At 43.3% G+C, this 19,902-nt stretch overlaps 1 protein-coding gene across 3 annotated transcripts in view; it reads right to left on the reverse strand.

The window, feature by feature from the left end:
- Nucleotides 1–19,902, reverse strand: part of GET1 (guided entry of tail-anchored proteins factor 1) — a 67,572-nt gene that overhangs the window by 11,613 nt on the left and 36,057 nt on the right. For all 3 annotated transcript variants that reach the window (XM_030203835.1, XM_030203834.1, XM_030203836.1), the window contains exon 3: nucleotides 15,236–15,303. In XM_030203835.1, coding sequence (XP_030059695.1) covers nucleotides 15,236–15,303 — 68 coding nt within the window. The remainder of the gene's footprint in view (nucleotides 1–15,235; nucleotides 15,304–19,902) is intronic.

Genomic DNA, 19,902 nt, shown 5'->3' on the forward strand with positions numbered 1-19,902 from the left:
AGATCCAGACGCAACAATTTGCGTCTGATGGGAATTCCCGAAAACCAGGGAGAACATGATTTAAAAAGTTTTCTGGAAACCTGGCTGGCGAGGGAATTGGAGCTCCCTGCAGCACTGGGCCCTTTGCGGATTGAAAGGGCACACCGCTTGGGATTAAAGCAGGTAAATGTGACACGGCCCAGAGTGATAATCTGCAAGGTCCTCAATTTTGCTCATAAAACAGCGATTCTACAGGCGATTCGAAGTGGCAAGGTGCTGGTATGCGGAGCCCAGAAAATATTATGCTTCCAAGACTATTCAGCAGGGGTCTCAGCTCAACGGAAGCTATTTTCCCCTATCTGCACAGAATTAGTGAAGCGCAAGATTCGCTTCGCGTTGTTGTACCCAGCAAGGCTCCGGATCACATATCAATCATCCACAGATATTTATCCTTCGGTGGAAGAGGCGCAGAAGTTTTTGCACCGGCTGGATGGCGAGCGCTGAGATGGAAGGAGACACCATAGTTGGCTTGGTAACTTGATGGCGCAGTAGCGCAGGCGGAATATAAATATTAAGAGGTTTTGTTTATAAGTGTTTCATTTTTGGATTTCATTGCTTAACTAAAAATATGACATTGAGAAGTTCTACAGGACCACAAACCGGAAGACTAGAACTCTGAACTGCATTAAGATTAATTAATGGAGACTCTACCATGGGTTGGTTAAAGGTAAACAGGGGTATCAGAACTTTGAATGTATAAGCAGAATTGAAATGAGACAAAAAAAAAGGGTAAGATTGGGTGCAGGGTAGGCACTAATGTTTTACAATAATATGATAAGAGGAAGGAAGATATGGAGCAATATCTTGGGTGGTTAAGGGGAAATATAAAAGGGCAAAAGGGGAGAATGGGATTTAAGATTCAAGGTTTGGGGTGGAGGGGGCGTTAGAGGTGACCTAACTCCTTCGGGGGGCATCGGGGAATAGGAAGGGTAGGGTAATTTTAGGGGAAGGAGCAGGGAAGGGAGGGAAGGGAAGGGGAAGGGTAGGGGTTTAGATAGGTGGGATTACACTGTGGATAATGGGAATAAAAGCTGATATATATTGGTATAGGGACAACAGGCCAACATCAATACATAAGTACTGGGGGAAGAGGAGAAGGAGGGGCCAGGGGCTGGGCTGGCTCTTCCAAGCAGAAATGGATGTGACATGGCACATCACCTTTGGGCAATTAATAGATCATGGTTAAAATAGTAACCTGGAATGTGGGAGGTATACATTCCCCAATAAAGAGATCTAAAATATTACATTACCTGCAGCGAATAAGAGCAGATATAGTATATTTGCAAGAAACACATTTAACTGACAGTGAGCATGCTAAATTAGAGAGATGGTGGGTGGGCGGCTGTATTGCTTCTGCAGCTGTTGGGCGTAAGGGTGGGGTGGCTGTTCTTATCAGGAAGGGAGTGGCCACACAACTCACTAATATCGTGAAAGATCCTGAGGGACGCTTTATCTTTGCTTCAGCAGTGGTAGCCCGTCAGCAGGTTTTGTTGGGCAGCATATATGCCCCAAACCAGCTGGACCTTAATTTTTACAAAAGGTTAGTGGCAGTTTTAGCTAATGTAGATGCATCCCCCTTGTTATTGGGTGGGGATTTTAACATGACGTGGGACCCAGCAGTGGATAAGTCTAATCCTCCTCCAGGACAGCGACGATCTGGGTCTAAGGGACTACCTAATTTCTGTGCATTACTCAACCTTATAGATGTTTGGAGGACACTTCACCCCACTGACAGGGAATACACTCATCAATCTAGAGCCCATAACACACACTCTAGAATAGATTACTTGCTGTTCTCGCGATCGCTCTTCTCGGACATTTCAGAGGCCGAAATTGGCCCTTGTGTAATATCAGATCATGCTGCGGTGTGGTCAGTTTGGACCCCGGGGACTCAAAATAATTGTGCGAAGACCTGGGCATTCCCTAGTTATTTGTATAATGATGGGCAGTTTAAAGAATATCTAATAGGGAAATGGACAGAGTACCTGCGACATAACGAGGGGCCCACAACAGATGATACGCTATTATGGGAAGCGGCCAAGTCGGTACTACGCGGAGATATAATCAGCTACGTCAGCCGTTATAAGAAGACCAGGGACAGGGAGATCTTACGGTTGGAAAAGCAGTTAAGACAACTGCGGCAACTGTTTGGCCAACAACCGTCGTCTGGAGTCCATCGGGACATTCTGGCGGTCCAAACTACTTTAAATTCTTTAATTCATGAACGAGCGGTCAAATCACAACAGTATTATAAATACCACCTCTATAAACATGGGAATAAAGGAGGGAAAATGCTGGCAAGATTGGCGACCCCAAAGGAGGTCAAGAGACAAATTTTGACACTTCGACAAGGGGGACAACTCCTTCATACTGATGCGGAAATAAGTGATGTATTTAAAACTTTTTTCCAACAATTATATGATACAGAGGATGAGGGGGGCTTAGCAGGTGATTTGTACTTGGGTAATATTGCGACACCTACTATAACACAATCAGATAACAAAAGATTGAATGCGCCTGTTACCACGGATGAGGTTAGTTGGGCCACTGCTAATAGTAAGGTGGGGAAGGCGCCGGGTCCTGATGGACTTAAGGCAGAGTTCTATAAAATGATGGGAGACCCCATAGTGCCAGCGTTGACTAATGCATTTAACTCTTGGGTAACACTTGGTCGCTTACCGAACCATCTTAACCTAGCTCAAATTATAGTACTGCCGAAACCACAGAGGGACCCCACCCTAGTGACATCATATAGACCTATATCCCTTCTAAATCAAGAGGTAAAAATATTAGCAAAAATACTTGCCAATAGATTAAGTAGAGTGCTCCCAGACATAGTGCATGAAGCACAAGTAGGGTTCGTGCAGGGAAGATCGGTGGCAAGGAATTTAAGGCGTATTCTAGCTTCCCTGGAACGTTTAGAGATGACAAACAGGGCCTCAATTATGATAAGCTTTGACGCTGAAAAGGCGTTTGATCGCGTGGAGTGGCCTTTTTTGTTCTCTGTCCTAAATACTTATGGATTTCAGGGATGGTTTATACAGGCGATCAAGACACTATACTCTACCCCACGGGCTAGAGTGATGGTGAATGGGGTAAACTCCGGAGATTTTGAGATACGGAGAGGGACTAGGCAAGGGTGTCCTTTGTCTCCCTTGCTCTTTGTCCTGTACCTGGACCCCTTGATCCGAGATATGAGCTCGTGTCGGGCGGTTCATGGGGTGCAGGTTGGGGCTCAGGAGTTTAAGGTTGCGGCGTTCGCTGATGACCTTCTGGTGGTGCTCACGGATCCACAGGAATCCCTGGCAGCTCTCTTAGAACTTTTTTAAGAATTTGGGACTTATTCGGGGTTCAAATTAAATTTTGAAAAATCAGAGGCACTAGCGATACCGGACACCACGAAGCGATTATGGCTGGAACAATTCCCGCTGCGATGGGAGGTGGATTCGTTTAGGTACCTGGGGGTCCTACTTACTACACAGACAAAGACTCTTTATAGTTTAAATGTTAAGAGACTTATGGACAAAACAGAACAGCAATTGGAAATGTGGCGCCCACTGACATTGTCCCTATCGGGGAGGATATGTCTCATTAGAATGGTAATCCTCCCCAGGTGGTTATATATGTTACAAATTCTGCCATTGACTTTGTTAAAAAAGGACTTAAGACTTTTTTATCACTTAATTTCGAAATTTTGCTGGGCACACAAAAAGGCCAGAGTAAGATTAACACGCCTATGGGGAGGGTGGCAACAGGGAGGGCTGGGGTTACCTAATATGCAATATTATAACATAGCATGTCTCTTACGACATGTCAGGGACTGGGTATTTTCCACTGATTATCATACACCCATTGACATGGAGGGAGATCTCTTTAAACCTTATACATTGATATCTTTATTGCATGCAGACAGACCTACATTACCAAAGGCATTTCGACAGTCAATGCTTTTGGGCCCACTGCAGGCCGCATGGAAGTTCTTGGGGAAGTGTTTGGGGGGAGACGCGCACACAACAGAGCTTTTGACCATTGTGGGGAATCCAGGATTTATACCCGGGTTAGCGAATCAGACTTTTGTGAGGTGGGCACAGGCAGGTATTAGGGACATTGGACAAGTGGTAAATTCAGAGGGTCAGATTAAAGATTTAGGGCAAATACTCCAACAGGGGAAACTAGCATGGGGTGATATGTTCGCTCACTGTCAGTTGAAACATTATATCAGGACCTTAGATACTGAAGTACTAAAGAGTGGCCTGGGCAAGAAGATTCAGGAGCTGTTTATAGAGCTCTCAGACGAAGCCCCATCTATTTCCGACATTCAGGGGAAGATATGGTTGTTGAGACCTGGGGAAGAGTTAGCCCAGCTTAGGCAAAGATGGGAAGCAGATGTGGGGACAAGCCTTGCTAATTGGGACATTGTAGCTCATATAAAGGGAATACCTAAACTGATCAGTGGGGCGCTCTATCGAGAATGTGCCTTCCGGGTTTTACACAGGGCCTATTTCACGCAAGTACAATTATTTAGAGCGGGAGGCATTCACACGCCCATTTGTTTGAAATGTAATAGTAATGAAAATACCTACTATCATGCATTTTGGGAATGTATAATGATACAACAGTTCTGGAAAAGAGTGGAGAGATTTTTGTCCCTCATGTTGTCAAGACATATTCAAGGAACAGCTATACAACTGGTCCTGGATTGCCCAGGCTCCTTTAGGGGACTGAAAGCAGATGAAAAACTACTTTGCCGCAAACTGTATTTGCTTGCAAGGAAATGTATCTTGCAGTCATGGACTTCACCAGATTCTCCTGAGTATTGGCACTGGAGGAATCAAATACACCAATTGATGATGTGGGAGATGAAAGAAGCTAAAAGCTTCTACAAAAGGAAAAATCGATTCTTAAAGATTTGGGGACCTTTTATAAACACTCTTACACATCGTGGTAGAAGTCTTGTACTTAATACGTTATGATGGGCCGAATGGCACCTTATGATAGGAACTTGAAATAAACACAGTGTAACCTAAAAGGGAGGGGAGGGAGGAAGGGGGGAGGGGGAAGGGAGGGGGGGGGAAGATAGGGGGGGAGGATGGAAGGACGATAGGGTTATAGGGGGGGATAGGGAGGAGGAGAAAATTACAAACTTGAAGATGAAGTAATGTATACTAAGGTATTAAAGCGTTGTTACAGGATACAGGATTTAGGTGTATCAGGTACCTCCTATTGCGGAGTGTCTGTTTAATTTGTCTTCAATAAAATTGTTGAAACATAAATATGTTCAGGTTGAGAAGTCCCACAGACAGAAAAATAAGCAGTGTAAAAGCAACGCTTATGAAATGCAGATACCGATTGTGAAGTCTCAGAACTCATATGGAAGTGGAAAAAGGTGTACAAAGATGAGAAAACCAAGGCAAATCTCCACCGAGCCAACACAGACTAAACTCAGAAAGATGTAGAAGATATCCATACCAGATGGCAAACTTATCCCATTGGAAAGAAAAACACTTCTTAATGAAAACTTTCTGGAAAGCCAGCAAGACTGTGGAGACACTTCAGAAAAATGCCAGAAAACTAATGCGAAAACTCAATGAGGACCAGAGACTGGAAGATGGGATGCAGAAAAGAACCTCATTCCACTAAAGGAGAGTTGGTGAATACTCCATGGATCATGGTGCTTAGAAAGAGAATTCCAGAACAAGAGGAAGTCAAATCTGCAGAGGCCAAGAAGGATGCAAGGAGTGTTGGCTCCTTGGTCCTACCTGTTCGGCAACAGAGCCTGCCCCAACAGGGAGATGAAAGGAGACGGACTAGAGAAGATTGTTCCCCCAAGGAAAGGGGAATTGTGATGGTAGTCTGTTACGGACCTGTAGCCTGGAACAAAAAGGAAGGATGGGGCAATATACTTGAGTAACCATAACAGATATTGCAAGGATGTCCAGAATAGGAAAAGCCTGCAAGTAACATCTCTATGAAGAGATCACTCATGTGGCTACATGACCTTTTACAGTCTAGTGGCCAGACTGTTGGGAATCACCCGTCCAGTCCAAAAATAGGCCTGAATGAGAAGACCTGAACTGTCAACCCTTTGAGACACTTGTACGGTGCCCTGACACAGAAGGTGAAGCTGATGTATCATCCGTGGGAACAAAAAGAAAGTAGCTGAACAGTCTACACTGCAATCATTGTGAACGTGTCAGATCACCCAGAGTGCCAGAAAAAGTTGTTTCCGGGGCTGACAAAACAGAGTGGGGAAGCCCAACAAGGGAGCTGTGCACCCTAGGTGGGAGGTAGCTACCATTAGGACACAAAGACGAGGACCTAGAAGAATAGTCCTAGGGACTAATGGGGCAGAATCACTCTCCAAAACAGAAAGCAAACAAGCCATGGGGACATATGGACGACTTCTTCCAGGGTACCTGTGGTCTGACACCACTAGAAAGCTACAGTCCACTAGGAGATACCATGTGAAAATGAGGCATGGGTGTTGTATGGATAGTGGAGACCACGTAATCAACAACCTTAACAGTGCGAAGGTGGGATTTGTCAATGGGCCCAGTGCCCGAGTGGAAAGAGCAACCACAGTATGTTCCTTATAGGTGAAGACACCCCTCAGTTAGGCAAGTATCCAGCAGAAGCCCAATGATGTTGGAGTGGAAGATGGGAAGCAGACGGGGCTGGGGGTAGTGTAACATGAATCCCACTAAGTTGAGCACCTGAAATGTGCTCCGTATGGATTCCCGAGCACCTGTGGTTGATGTGCTGAGCACTAACCCTAACGGGCAAAGATTATGGACTCGCAGGCATCACAGAGAAGCTGTGAAGATAATGAGACACATGGTGAATATCCCGAGAGCGGACACAAAGCCAAAAGGTAGCACGTGGTACAAGAATTAAAATGTCCCCAGTTGAAATGAAAGACTACCTGTAGATAAAATATTCATCGTCTAGAGAGCAGAACCAATAATTGGCCAGAATCATCGGGAGTAGCATGCTCAGGAAAAGAAACGAACGTAAATTGTTCTTTGCTGAGAAAGTAGCAAGAGTCAAAGCTGTAGGATGGAAAGCATCCCCCTTATGTACAATGGCACAAGGGAGAACAAAGGAGGAGAATCACAGCTATCATCCCCTGGTGATAAGAACTTCAGCTTAAGGGCTTTTAGAAGGGCGGAGAGATATTCCAGAAGGAACTTCATACCGAGAACTGATGTGAGCCGTTCCCGGCAGACAGGTAATCTGCCCTAGACCCGAATAACTGTAGCCCCCGTTCAAACAATAGGGTTTCTGGGCAACTGGCACTATAGCCATTTTCCTCGAGCCATCCAAAGGGGTAAACTCCTGCGTCTGGAGAGCTGTCCAGGCTAAAGCACATGCTGAAGACGGGAAGTAATAGGCTGGGTTGAAGTCCATTAAAGCTAGTGAGAAGAGGTGGCAAATAAAACAACCTCTATTCCAACTGAACGGAAAAGCCTCCAAGATAAGGAGAAAGTCAGAGAAGGAGTGGCCTAGTGGTTAGAGTGGTGGACTTTGGTCCTGGGGAACTGGGTTTGATTCCCACTGCAGGCACAGGCAGCTCCTTGTGACTCTGGGCAAGTCACTTAACCCTCCATTGCCCCAGGTACATAATACATAAGCCGCATTGAGCTTGCTTTGAGTGGGAAAGCGCGGGGTACAAATGTAAAAAAAAAAAAAAAAAGGCACCCAGGACAGAATGCGATGGTGGCTATGCAGTTCTTGAAAAGGTCAGCAACCCTCTCCAACTGTGTTCTAAAAGGATCATCATCTCTCTGGCACTTGGCAGCCAACAGCCTCCACCAAACGCACAAAGGCAGAGAGACGCAGTCACCAGGGACCTCGCAGCCATACTGGAAGTAGAAATGCTGGAAGCTGCAGCAAGAAACGGCACCTGATCCAGAACTGGTGACACTGTCTGTTGCTCAGCCGTCAAAGTGACAACCAGCTCCAATGGGAAAGAAGCTGCCAAAGCAAGCATGTAATGAAGATCCATAGAATATGCACGTGGAGAGGTAGCAGGACTGAAGAGCAGTGAAGCTGTACTTGAGATTCTGAGTGAATCCATGGTACTAGCATCCCTGCTTGTGGGTGCCGAAGCACGTGAGCATGTATCCAACTAAATGGAGGGAGGAGGAAGTAGAGCCCATGAAATCCAGGAGATTTATATGGAAGGAAGTGGGACCACAGAAGAGTCTCCCAACCTCTCACAAGAACATCAGGGAACAGCTGATGGACCAGGACTAGTACAGATGTCCTAGGAAGAGACTCAGTCCAGGAACTAAAAAAAAAAAAAAAAAACAACCCAAAACAACCAAACCTTCACCTCCGAAGGTAGTGAAAAGACAATAGTCATGTTCTCGAAAAAGAAGGGAAGGACAGGCTCATCAATGGAGACGACGTCTGTGCCCGTGGAGGGAAGGTGGGTGCAGATGGTATTCCAAAGGACGAGAAGTGTTGGGAATGCACATCTGACCTCCATATGCTCTTCGCTGGTGTCAGCCAGGAACCCCTCATGGGTGGCCTGAGACCAAGTTCTCCTCGCCCGAGAAGCAGGACCTCGATAGAGGCATTGAGGACTGGGCTCCAGGCTTGAGCTGTATAAAAACTGCTTGCTTCGACATCGATCAACACAGGTGGCAGTCGACCCCAGTGCCACATGCAACTTCTGTGGTAGAGGCCACAAAGCAGGCTGAGGACCATGGCAGACGCAAGCATCTTCCACGCAGATGTGAAGAACAGCTAGAGTACAGGGATCAAGGCTCTGAAGTCAAGAGGCATGGCAGACGCAAGCACCTTCTATGCTGATGCTCTATGAAGAAAACCAACTCATAGAAACACCAAAACACTTGTAGACGCAGTGTAGAGAAACTGCTGAACCAGTGAAGCCTCACCACAGGCTGACCATACGGGGCTTAGTGGAGAAGCATGGCTAGCGCAAGCACCCTTGATGCCAATGCGCTCCGAAGGTGGTCAGGCAACAGTTCAAGGAGCAGGGTCCTAATGCTCCAAGACTCGTGCCGCAGCAGTAATTGGAAGCCTCCTGGCATCAAGACTCTTCAAGGACCAGATGCTGCAATGCCCCGGTGACCAACACCAATCCTCAAGACGACATGGACAAAGATCTTTGGTACAGATGCCGATGCTCCATACTGACTTCCCTCGGCACAGACTGCGGTTCTCAGTATCAGCACCAATTCCTCTGCACAGACAAGAATGAGATGAAGCCTCATGCCCCAGGCTGGTGCAGAAAATGGTCGGTTCTCGGGACTCACATGTCGGCCAATGGCAAGGTAGGTGTTGATGCAATCACCAACAAACATCGATGCAGATGCTGAGGCCTCAGACAGAGCTAAAAAAGTTCCCTGTGAGCCACTCTAACTGGGTTCTGACTTGAATGTGAAGACTCAAAACACAGTTCAAAGGGGTATGTTGCCAAACCCAAAAAGGGGAGACTCGATCGTGCCCCAGAAAGAACAAAAGCACCAGAGAAAAATGAAGGGAACCCCCCCCCCCCCCCCAGAGCTCAGGCCTAAATGCAGTCTACAGAACCATGGTAAATAAGAGAAAAAAAATCGAATGGGAAAAAAAAGAAACCAAATGAGGCATATAAATAAAAGCAAGCATAAAAAGCAAAAAAGAAACTCTGTTAAGACCCAAACTGGCAGGTGAGAGGGAAAAAAAAACGCATCCTCTCCTCACTGTGGGGGGGAAAGAGAGAGTGGTCCTGTGTTCTGTGCGGCAGGTGGGATGATACTCACGCATGCGCACTGGAGTGTGTCTCTCGCACTTCAAAGAGCTCTGTGAAAAGCTTGATACCAGGGGTATAGCTAGAGGGGCCCACCCAATTTTCCCTGCTGCTCCAAACAGTGCACAGCCTTTGAGCTCTGCCATGGCAGCTTAAGCCATGTGCTTTTAGGCAGCAGACAGGAAAAAGAGCAGCTCTCCAGAATGCATGGGCATAGTTTTTTTTTTTTTTTTTGGGGGGGGGGGGAGATGCCCCCCCCCCCAAGAAACTGCAGTAGCATCTATGTTTCTCTCCTTCCACCCCCACCCAGAAACCCACATGGGTAGGCTCAGTGCACAGGTAAAACATACATATATTTTATATTGGAGGGTTTTGAGGTGGGGATGGTCTCTGCAGTGCCCAGGTTTAAAATTAAAAAACAAAAAATAAAAAAACCCTTTTTATTTAATGTGGGCAGATTCCTGGGTGGGGGTAGCCTCTGCAGCACCCAGGGCATTAACACACAAAAGGTTTTATATTTAATGTTAGTGTACAACGGGATTGGGGTGGGGGGGAGATGCCAGACTATGGGGGGATGGGTAGGGGGGTTAGGGTGGGGCCGATGTATAGCTATGGGATAAATGATGGGGAAGGAAAGGGCTGATGCTGGGCTATTGGGGGGGGGGGGGTAGAGTAGAGAAGGGCTGATGCTGGGCTACAGGGCTGGATGGAGGGGTAAGGAAGCAAAGTTTGAAGGATATCATTGCTGTAATTATGTTGTAGGATCTTGTCATGTGTGTCGAGATGTTTGCCATTATAATAGACACGCCTGGTCAATTTTAAGATTTGGGATAATATAACTATATTTAACAATACTGGTTTTTCCGTATGTTGATACAGGGCAGATGTTGGGCATACTACTTAGAAATCCATCATCAAGTGAGTTCTAAAGCATTATTTTGTAGTATCCCAAGAAACACTACTCATACCTATATATACACCGTGCCCACCCTTATTAGCTCTGGGCCCACCCAAAATGATAGGTCTGGCTACACCACTGCTTAATACAAAGCATCGGACTAGGCAATGCAGGATTGCATTACCTAATTGTGAGAATATTAGCCTGAATATCTTCGGAAAAAACACTGCTTAAGTTATGTATATGAAAGTGCCATACAAAGCAGAAAAAGTGGACAAAATACTTTTAATCATGCTTTTTATTTTGACAGCAGGTAAGGGTATTTCTATCTTGAAACAGAAGAGAAGGATTCTCTTAAAATAAAAGAAATAAAAAACAAGAGGCCCCTTGGCTTTACCCCAGCCTCTCTGAGGATCCATATATAGGTCTCTTCCAGGATTCATGGAGCGGAAGAGTAACTTAATTGTTAAAAGCAGCAAGCTGAGAATGAAGAATGCCAGGTTCAAAGTCCACTGTCATTTTGGCCAAGTCACTTAACCCTCAATTGCCTCAGGGTCAAACTTACAATACGAGCCCTCTGTGAACAGGAAGACCTCTACTGTACCTGAATGTAACTGGCCTTCAGCTACCACTGAAAAAGGTGCAAGCTGAATCCAAAAATCCTTTTCCTTTGTCTCATAATATTTAATGAATTTGATCTGAAGGAAACAAAGTGGTGGACAATGCAGAAGTCCAAATAAAAGCACAACTGCATAAAATTGCAGCATAACATTGTAGCACACTTTAGTAAACCTAATCCTTTATATGTAATTTTTGTGTGCAGAATTCCCCCATCATGAGGCTAGGCGCCTCTTTGCCGTAGGCTTGACACCTTTCCCAGTTTCCTCCTCAGGTTTGATCTTCCTCAGAAATTTTGCTCTGCCTCCCTGCCCCCTCCCCCCATATTCATCGTTCAACCCCCAATTTTCTGATTGCCAAAGTGAACAAACCCCTGCTTTCTTTCTCTGTCCCCCTCCCCCCTTACTCACACCTGACCCTGATCATGCAGCAAGAACAGTTGCTCCTCTGCCACCCAGAATCTAACTGGTAATTTGAACTGTGTGGCTGTATTGTGCAAGCTGAAGACGGCTTAGGAAGGCAAGATGTGCAGCCACTCTCTTCCTTTTGTTCTGATCAGCATGATTTTTTTTTTTTTTTTGGGGGGGGGGGGGGGGGGGGGGGGGGGAGGGGAGTGAGGAAATCAAGCCATGCGAGCTGCTGCCACCACTTTCTGGTCCCTCTGCAGAGAAAAAGGAATTCTATATTGCACAAAATTCCTCCTCTAATCCTTAAAAGCAGGGGCGCTCTTGTAGCCAGCTGGTTTCAGGTTATCCACAATCAATACGGACAGAAAATATCTGCACACACATTAAAGACAAATCAAACAATATACTCAAATTGTTTCAGGAATTAACCAGAGAAATTGCTATTTTTTAATTTATTGGGCTGGCAGATAACCTGGGAAGTCCAGCCAAAAGCTATCTAGGTAAAAGTTATCCATTTAAAGAAAAGAGGCATTAGAAGCATGCTGGGAATGGGTTCATACTTTAACCAGAGAGCGCCAATATTAAAAATGAACCTATATCAGACACATAGCATGGCTCAGTTAACTAGATAAGATATCCATTTGAAAGTTAACCAGCTACATTAAAGGTGTACAGGCAGAACATTGTTGTTTCACTTCTTATCTTTGTTTAGTTGTTTGCATCATTTTGTTTGGCAACAGCATGTGCTATTACTTTAAAACATAATATAAGAATAGCCATACTGGGTCAGACCAATGGTCCATCTAGCCCAGTATCCTGCTTCCACAGTGGCCAATCCAGGTTAGAAGCACCTGGAAGAATCCCAAACAGTAGCAAAATCCCATGCTACTGACCCCAGGGAAAGCAGTGGCTTCCCCCCATGTCTACCTTTTTTTTTTTTTTAACATTACATTACAAATTGCATTTATAACCCAATTATAGGTTGGTATTGCCTCTCTAGCCCATGTCAAGCCTATTGGGAAGTGACACGGAAAAGCACTTTATTTCACGGCCCGTTTTGTCTGGAACAATCTTCCTCTTTGCCTTAGGTCTGAGCCCAGAATTCATGCTGCCTCAAGAGCGATCGGTGATTTGGAACCCCAAGAGCAGATGTGGAGACTTGAAGTATCAGGTCAGGAAGAGTAAACCTGACTACTACTGAGGAAGACGGTCAGTCTGACACCCTGTATGTGTGGGGCGACAGTTAAGACTGCTGACTTGTAGAGTGAAGTACTTCATTCAAATGGCAGATGACATTTAATGTGAGCAAGTGCTGAAATACAGCTAAGCAATGCAAGGTTCCACATTATTTTATTTTGCTGCATTTATATCCCACATTTTCCCACCTATTTGCAGGCTCAATGTGGCTTACAATATAATACAACTACAATCACATTGATGGAATAGAGAATCAGAGTATATATAACAGATAAGGTGCATAGGAATATTATGGCAATCATATTAACGGAGAAGAATTTCATTAGGAGTCATTGACCAGGAAAAGGATCTAGGTGTCATCGTTGACGATACGTTGAAACCCTCGGCTCAGTGTGCAGCTACGGCGAAGAAAGCAAACGGAATGTTAGGTATTACTTAGGAAAGGAATGGAAAGCAAAAATGAGGATGTCCTAATGCCTTTGTATCACTCCATAGCAAGACCACACCTTGAATACTGTGTGCAACTCTGGTCACAGCATCTCAAAAAACATATAGTGGAATTAGAAAAGATACAGAGAAGGGCAATGAACATGATAAAAGGGGATGGAACGACTTCCCTATGAGGAAAGGCTGAAGCTGATAGGGCTTTTCAGCTTGGAGAAAAGACAGCTGAGGGGAGATATGAGAGGTATATAAAATGAGTGGAGTGGAACGAGTAGACGTGAATCGCTTTGTTTACCCTTTCCAAAAATACTAGGACTAGGGTGCAAACAATGAGGCTGTTAATTTAAAACAAATTGGAGAAAATCTCTCTTCACTCAATGTGTAATTACTATGGAATTCATTCCCAGAGAATGTGGTAAAAAGCAGTTAGTTTAGCAGAGTTTAGAAAAGGTTTGGATATCTTCCTAAAAGTCCGTAAGCCATTATTAAAATGGACTGGGGATAATCCACTGCTTATTTCTAGGATAAGCAGTATAAAATGTATTGTACTGTTTTGGGATCTTGCCAGGTACTTGTGACCTGGACTGGTCACTGTTAGAACAGGGTACTGGGCTTGATGAACCTTCGGTCTCTGTCTCAGTATGGCAATGCTTATGTTCGTATTTAAGGACAACTTAAAAACTCCTCTTTTCTGCATTCTCTCAATGAGCTGAAGGGCACCTAGATAGATACTGTGTGTTTGGTCTTTAGTGTGATTGATCATGTCCTGTTCTTCAAATTTTATGGCACTTTTCCTACTTTAAACTTTGTTTAAATTGAATTTTATTGTAAATAGCTTTGATTTATGCATTAAAGAAAGCAATTAATCAAGTTCCCAATAAAACAAACATTACCAAGCTAGCTCTAGGAAGTTCACAAAAGACTAACTGAGCAATTTGCAGGATAAACAGCAAAAACAAACATGAAATTAACAGGCCCATGCTAAATCTATTCAGAAAATAAATACTTCTGCAATTAATTGGATATAAACAAACATACATTTCAAAGAACGTGGTAGTAGATTCCATTTTTTGTAGCTTGAAAAGTTTCTTGGAAATTAAGTTACTCATTTCAACTTCAAAGATTAGAAATGCTCTGAAGGCTCCATTCATAGACCCTTTAGGGGAGGGCCTAACAGTCCTCATTCAATAGCAATACATTTTTTTTGTATATGTTTACTAATTTCACAGACAGCTTCAGTCCATGTCAGTGTGAAGATGGTTATATCTACACACACAGCCAGACAACTAGGGAAGAAAAAGAAAAAAGGCGCTAGGGTCACCTGATCAATTAACGTAGCAGTAGACAGAAGAGCATGATCTGGATAACAGTAACAGTGGCATGGACCAGAAAGAGTGACTAGAGAAGAAGCCACAAAGAGTCAGCAGCTTCTCTTGGATAAGAGAAGGCAATATAGGAGGCCTAGGACCAGAATAAACAGCTAAAGCAGGGAGCAGCAGCAGAGGCTCCAGGCCAGGAAAGGAAGGACCAGCAAATGCTGGAACACAAGAATGGGTTGGGGCCATAACACGTGTACAAAACCCACAAAATAGTTAAGATTTCAAGATTCTCACCAAGCTTTATATGCCTCGGAATTCTGGTTGGTACTTTTTCTAAAAATGTTTTCCATGTGTGAAATTATATTTTAAATAAATGCATATATTGGGATTTAATTACTTGCATTTCCCAAATCCAAGGTCAAGGCAAGTTACATGCAAAACATCTTTAGATTTTCTATTAATACTGTGCAAAAACTAACATGGCGAGTGCTAGTTTCCCAAAAATAAGCAGAAGATAAAGGAATATATTTATATTTCAAAAAAAGCATTAACTTACTTGTAAAATGTAGAATCCAATATTTATGACCCACTTAACTTTTGCTAATTGAGCTGTTCGTGTTTTCACTGCAAAGACAAAATGTTGACCAATGCATTATTTAGGTCATCACAATAATGTGCATTAGAATACAGGTTTCTCATCAGCACACACTTCCAAATACGTTAATAGCTGGTATGTGATATTAACATCTTGCAGTGTATTTGATACCTACTACAGACTCCTAAAATTGAAAGCTCATTGTAGCAAAAAGAATGCAGCAGCAGCACTGGGCCTCTACAGAAACAGCTATAGGTAAATCAAACTCTCTCTATTGCTTCAACCAAATATACCAAAGTTTTACAATTAAAATCTCTTGTGGATTAACCTTCCTTGGGTTGACGTTTTGCTAGTCTGAAAACCAGGCCGAACTCTGGCCTAAACATGCAGGAGGGGCACTTACTTCCCTTCTTCCCCAGGCCTGTCTTCAGACACTGCAGCCCTTCCTGGTAATGCTCTGGAAAACCCTGCCTCCCAGTTCTGGGCTTCTCTGTGGTTTCTACTCTAGGGATTTTAACTCAATCCTTGCCTGAACTACATCCTCCTGGACATGGCTATATAGGCTAACTCTGCTTCCCTTAATTTGAACCAGTGAGGGAGTGCTGTTAATTAAATCCAGGCTCACTTCAGGCACTCACACACCCATTAAAAAAAAAAAAAAAAAAAAGCACCCAGAGGCAAGAAATTATACAATAGTAACTAGCCCTCAATATGATCTGCTACCTAAGAAAGCATGCAGACAGGTATTTAAAATCATAGGCGTACTGGAGCAGTTTTTAGTGGGTGCAGTGCACTTCAGGCAGGCGGACCAATGCCCATCCCCCCCCACCTACCTGTTTTTATTTATTTTTTATTTATGTTGATTTATATACCGTGTCTTATTGCAACTGCAAAACAGAACGGTTTACATATATATAAAAAATTAGTGTATACAAATAAACAAACATAGGAATTCCATTCATGACAGGAAAGCACAGCAACCAGGATAAACTACATAATAAATCAATACAAATTAAAAATCTAATATACAGTTAAGCTACCCCATTTTTCTTTTTCTTTTTGACCTTATCTCATTATGCTAAGTTCTGTTCTACGTAGCTTATAAAGAGAAAGGTTTTCAAAAGTTTTCGGTAATGGAGATAAGATTTCTCTAATCTGATCTCCCTTGGAAGGCTATTCCAAAGGGAGGGTGACAAATAGAAAAAAGCCGATCTCCGTGTAGATTCCCACCTAGCCTTAGCAAGAGGAGGAATAACTAACCTGTTATCTGTTAGGGATCTAAGAGTTCGCATAGCGGTGTAGGGAATTGTTAAATTCGACAAGTAGCTAGGATTTAATGTGTAAAAGGCTTTGTGTGTCAGGACAAGAGCCTTAAACTTTATTCTTGCTTCGATCGGGAGCCAGTGCAGATGATGCAATAAAGGTGTTACTCTATCATCCCTCCGGGCCCTGCAGATCATACGTGCTGCTGTATTTTGAATTCTTTGTAATCGCTTTAAGTTTGCTTGAGTAATCCCAGCATATACAATGTTACAGTAGTCTAAACGTGAAGTAATATATGCAGATGTCAATGTTTTGAGAGAGTCCTTACTTATTGAATTTCTGACTGACCGAAGCCGCCTCAGATGAAAAAAAGATTTTTTCACTACATCGGATACTTGTTCCTCAAAGGTCAATGCGGAATCAATAATGACCCCGAGATATCTAAAAGACTTAACTGTTGGGATATTCTGACCAAATAGCATAGGTACCACCGAGGGATATGTGCCTTGCCCTACTATCCAAGATGTTATAGTCTTATCCGGGTTCAGTACCAGCTGATGTGTTGTCAACCAGTCTGCTACTTTATCCAAGCATATTTGAATGGGTGTAAGATCTATATTCGATGGTCTAACATAATGGATAAGCAGAAAATCATCTGCATATGAGTAAAAACTGATACCCATTGTTTGAATGAGGAGCGCCAGGGGACTGATGTATAGGTTGAACAATAGTGGAGATAAAACCGAGCCCTGAGGAACTCCACATGATAGGTTGTATGATGTAGAACAGGATTGCTGCTGAACTACTTTAAATGAACAATTCGTGAGGAAGGATATAAACCATTTCATAGTTGTCCCTGAAATACCAATCTCGCTCAATCTATCAATGAGTAAGTTGTGATTGATTAGGTCAAAGGCCGCAGATAAATCTAATGAAACAACCAGGGCAATATAACCGAGTTCTAATTTTGCATGGATTTCACTTAACAGTGAAGTCAGAATGGTCTCTGTACTGTGACCCTTCCTAAAACCAGATTGTCTGGGATGTAACAAATTTTTTGAATCTACATAAGTTTGCAACTGTCTAAACACTACTGTCTCTATAACTTTGGATAGAAAAGGAAGATTAGAGACTGGTCTATAGTTAGCAGGTAATAAGGGGTCCAATGAAGCTTTCTTTAGACTAGGTTTTACTAGCGCTTCTTTCAAAATAGTGGGGACTATCCCATCAGAAAGGCTCAACATGACAATTGAGTGCATAAACTGTTGGACTTCTAGCGAATGTTTTTTCAACCATGCAGAAGGTATAGGATCCAACGAACTATATGTGGGCGATAAACCTGCAACCAAGGTATATAATGATTCGGCAGAGGGAATTTCAAACTCCTTCCAAGGTACAAATAGTTGTGAACTTGGGGAATTGTCAGTATGACTGAGCCTTGGTACCCTTGGGAAGAGGGCTCTTAGTTTCTCGATTTTAGAGCTAGAGAACTTTGCTAGAGTTTCAGAGTCAATAGCAGGCGATTCTCTCTTTTCGTTAGTTATTGTTGTCAAACGTTTCATAATTTGAAACAGTTTTTTCTGCGAACTGGCTGCTTCTTTTATCTCTTTTGAGAAGTACGCAGTTTTAGCATCCTTTAATTGTGATAAATAGTATTTTTTACACTGTTTGCACTTTTCTTGTAATTCTGCGGTCTTATGCTTACGCCATTGGCGTTCAGCTCTACGTACCTGTTGTTTACATAATTTTAATCCAGGATGGTACCAAGGTTGGGAACGTTTCGTTGTTTTATTAATTATTTTTTCCGGTGCAATATCGTCAAGGGCTGCTGAAAGAACTTGGCTCCATATTTTGATTTGGTCATCTATTGGGAGTGTATCAAAATTTAGTAGGAACTTATTTGCTAAAAAAGGTAAAGATGTCAAATCGATTTTATTTAGACTCCTGGTTTTAATTTGAGCTGGTTCAGCATTATATAATAACTGTGGTATTAATAAATAGAATTGAAGAAGATAGTGATCTGACCAAGATACCGGAGTTAGTACGATTTTTGAACATTTCACTTCATCCAGTTTATGTGTCATTACTAAATCTAATGTATGACCCGCGATATGAGTTGATCCATTCACATGTTGTTTAAGATCAATATCATGTAAAAAATTTGAAAATCTAGCTGAACGCGGGTTCGATTTATCATCTAGATGAACATTAAAATCACCTAATATTAAAAGATTTGGGAACCTGATTGTAGCATCTGCAAGTGATTGATAAATGTTGTCCCACCCCACTGCCGTAGTGGATGGAGCACAGTAGTAAAGTAGTACATGAAAAGTAGACCTAGCTGTACTAAATTTTAATAAAAGAAGTTCAGGATAAGAAAGTCTGTGATCTTTGATTTCCTGAACCTTAAAATCTGACTTAAATATTAGGGCCAACCCCCCACCTCTTCTCCCTGTACGTGACGAATAACTGACCGAGTAACCTGAGGGTAGACATTGAAAGAGATAAGATTCTTCCCCTGATAAAAGCCATGTCTCTGTAATGGCAAATAAGTCAAGCTGATATAATTTACAAAGGTCCAAAATATATGTGAACTTGCTCTTAAGAGATCTACAGTTAATTAAGGCTACAGATAAAGAAGATAGTGGAGGAGCACTATCAGAAACTATATTATTATTTAAGGTGACTGGCGTTAAGTAACGGAAGTTGTTAAACTTACAGGAAGACAAAGTATTCTGATTTGCACGCCAACTCCATTGTACTGGGATATATGCTGTATCCTGCATACCCTCAGGTGCTATTAAAGGCAGTAAATTAGTGTTCCAGAGGCACAGCAAGATGAAAACAAAAAGCTTCATTATTTGTTCCCCTGTCACACACCCCAAGGAGCACACCTAAGGAGCGTACCTGCTCCTCCGGCGCGCACCCGACGCACGCGCCGCAGCAGCACGAGCGCCGCTGCTACTCAGTTTAAATAAGATTCAACTTGCTTTTGATTGGAGATAGTGACGTGCAGGTCACGTTACTCCGCCCAGAAAACGTCAGCTGGCAGGCAGATGGGTAACGCCGATTAAAAGGTGAAAATCTAAACATATAAAATAATACAAAGCAAAATAAAAACACTTTGCCACAGTTTAAACAGCTTTAAAAAGCTCACATTCAGTCCGATTATCTCAGGTCTCTGTTACACTTGTGGTGGTAAATGGGAGCACTCCAACCGCCCCCCCCCCCCCCAAAAAAAAAAAACCCCACTGTACCCACATGTAGGTGCCCCCCTTCATCCCATGGTAGTGGTGTACAGTTGTGGGGAGTGGGTTTTGGGGGGGGGGGGGGAATTGGGGGGGCTCAGCACACAAGGTAAGGGC

Source organism: Microcaecilia unicolor, chromosome 5 (genome assembly GCF_901765095.1).
Source record: "Microcaecilia unicolor chromosome 5, aMicUni1.1, whole genome shotgun sequence".
Lineage (NCBI taxonomy): Eukaryota > Metazoa > Chordata > Amphibia > Gymnophiona > Siphonopidae > Microcaecilia > Microcaecilia unicolor.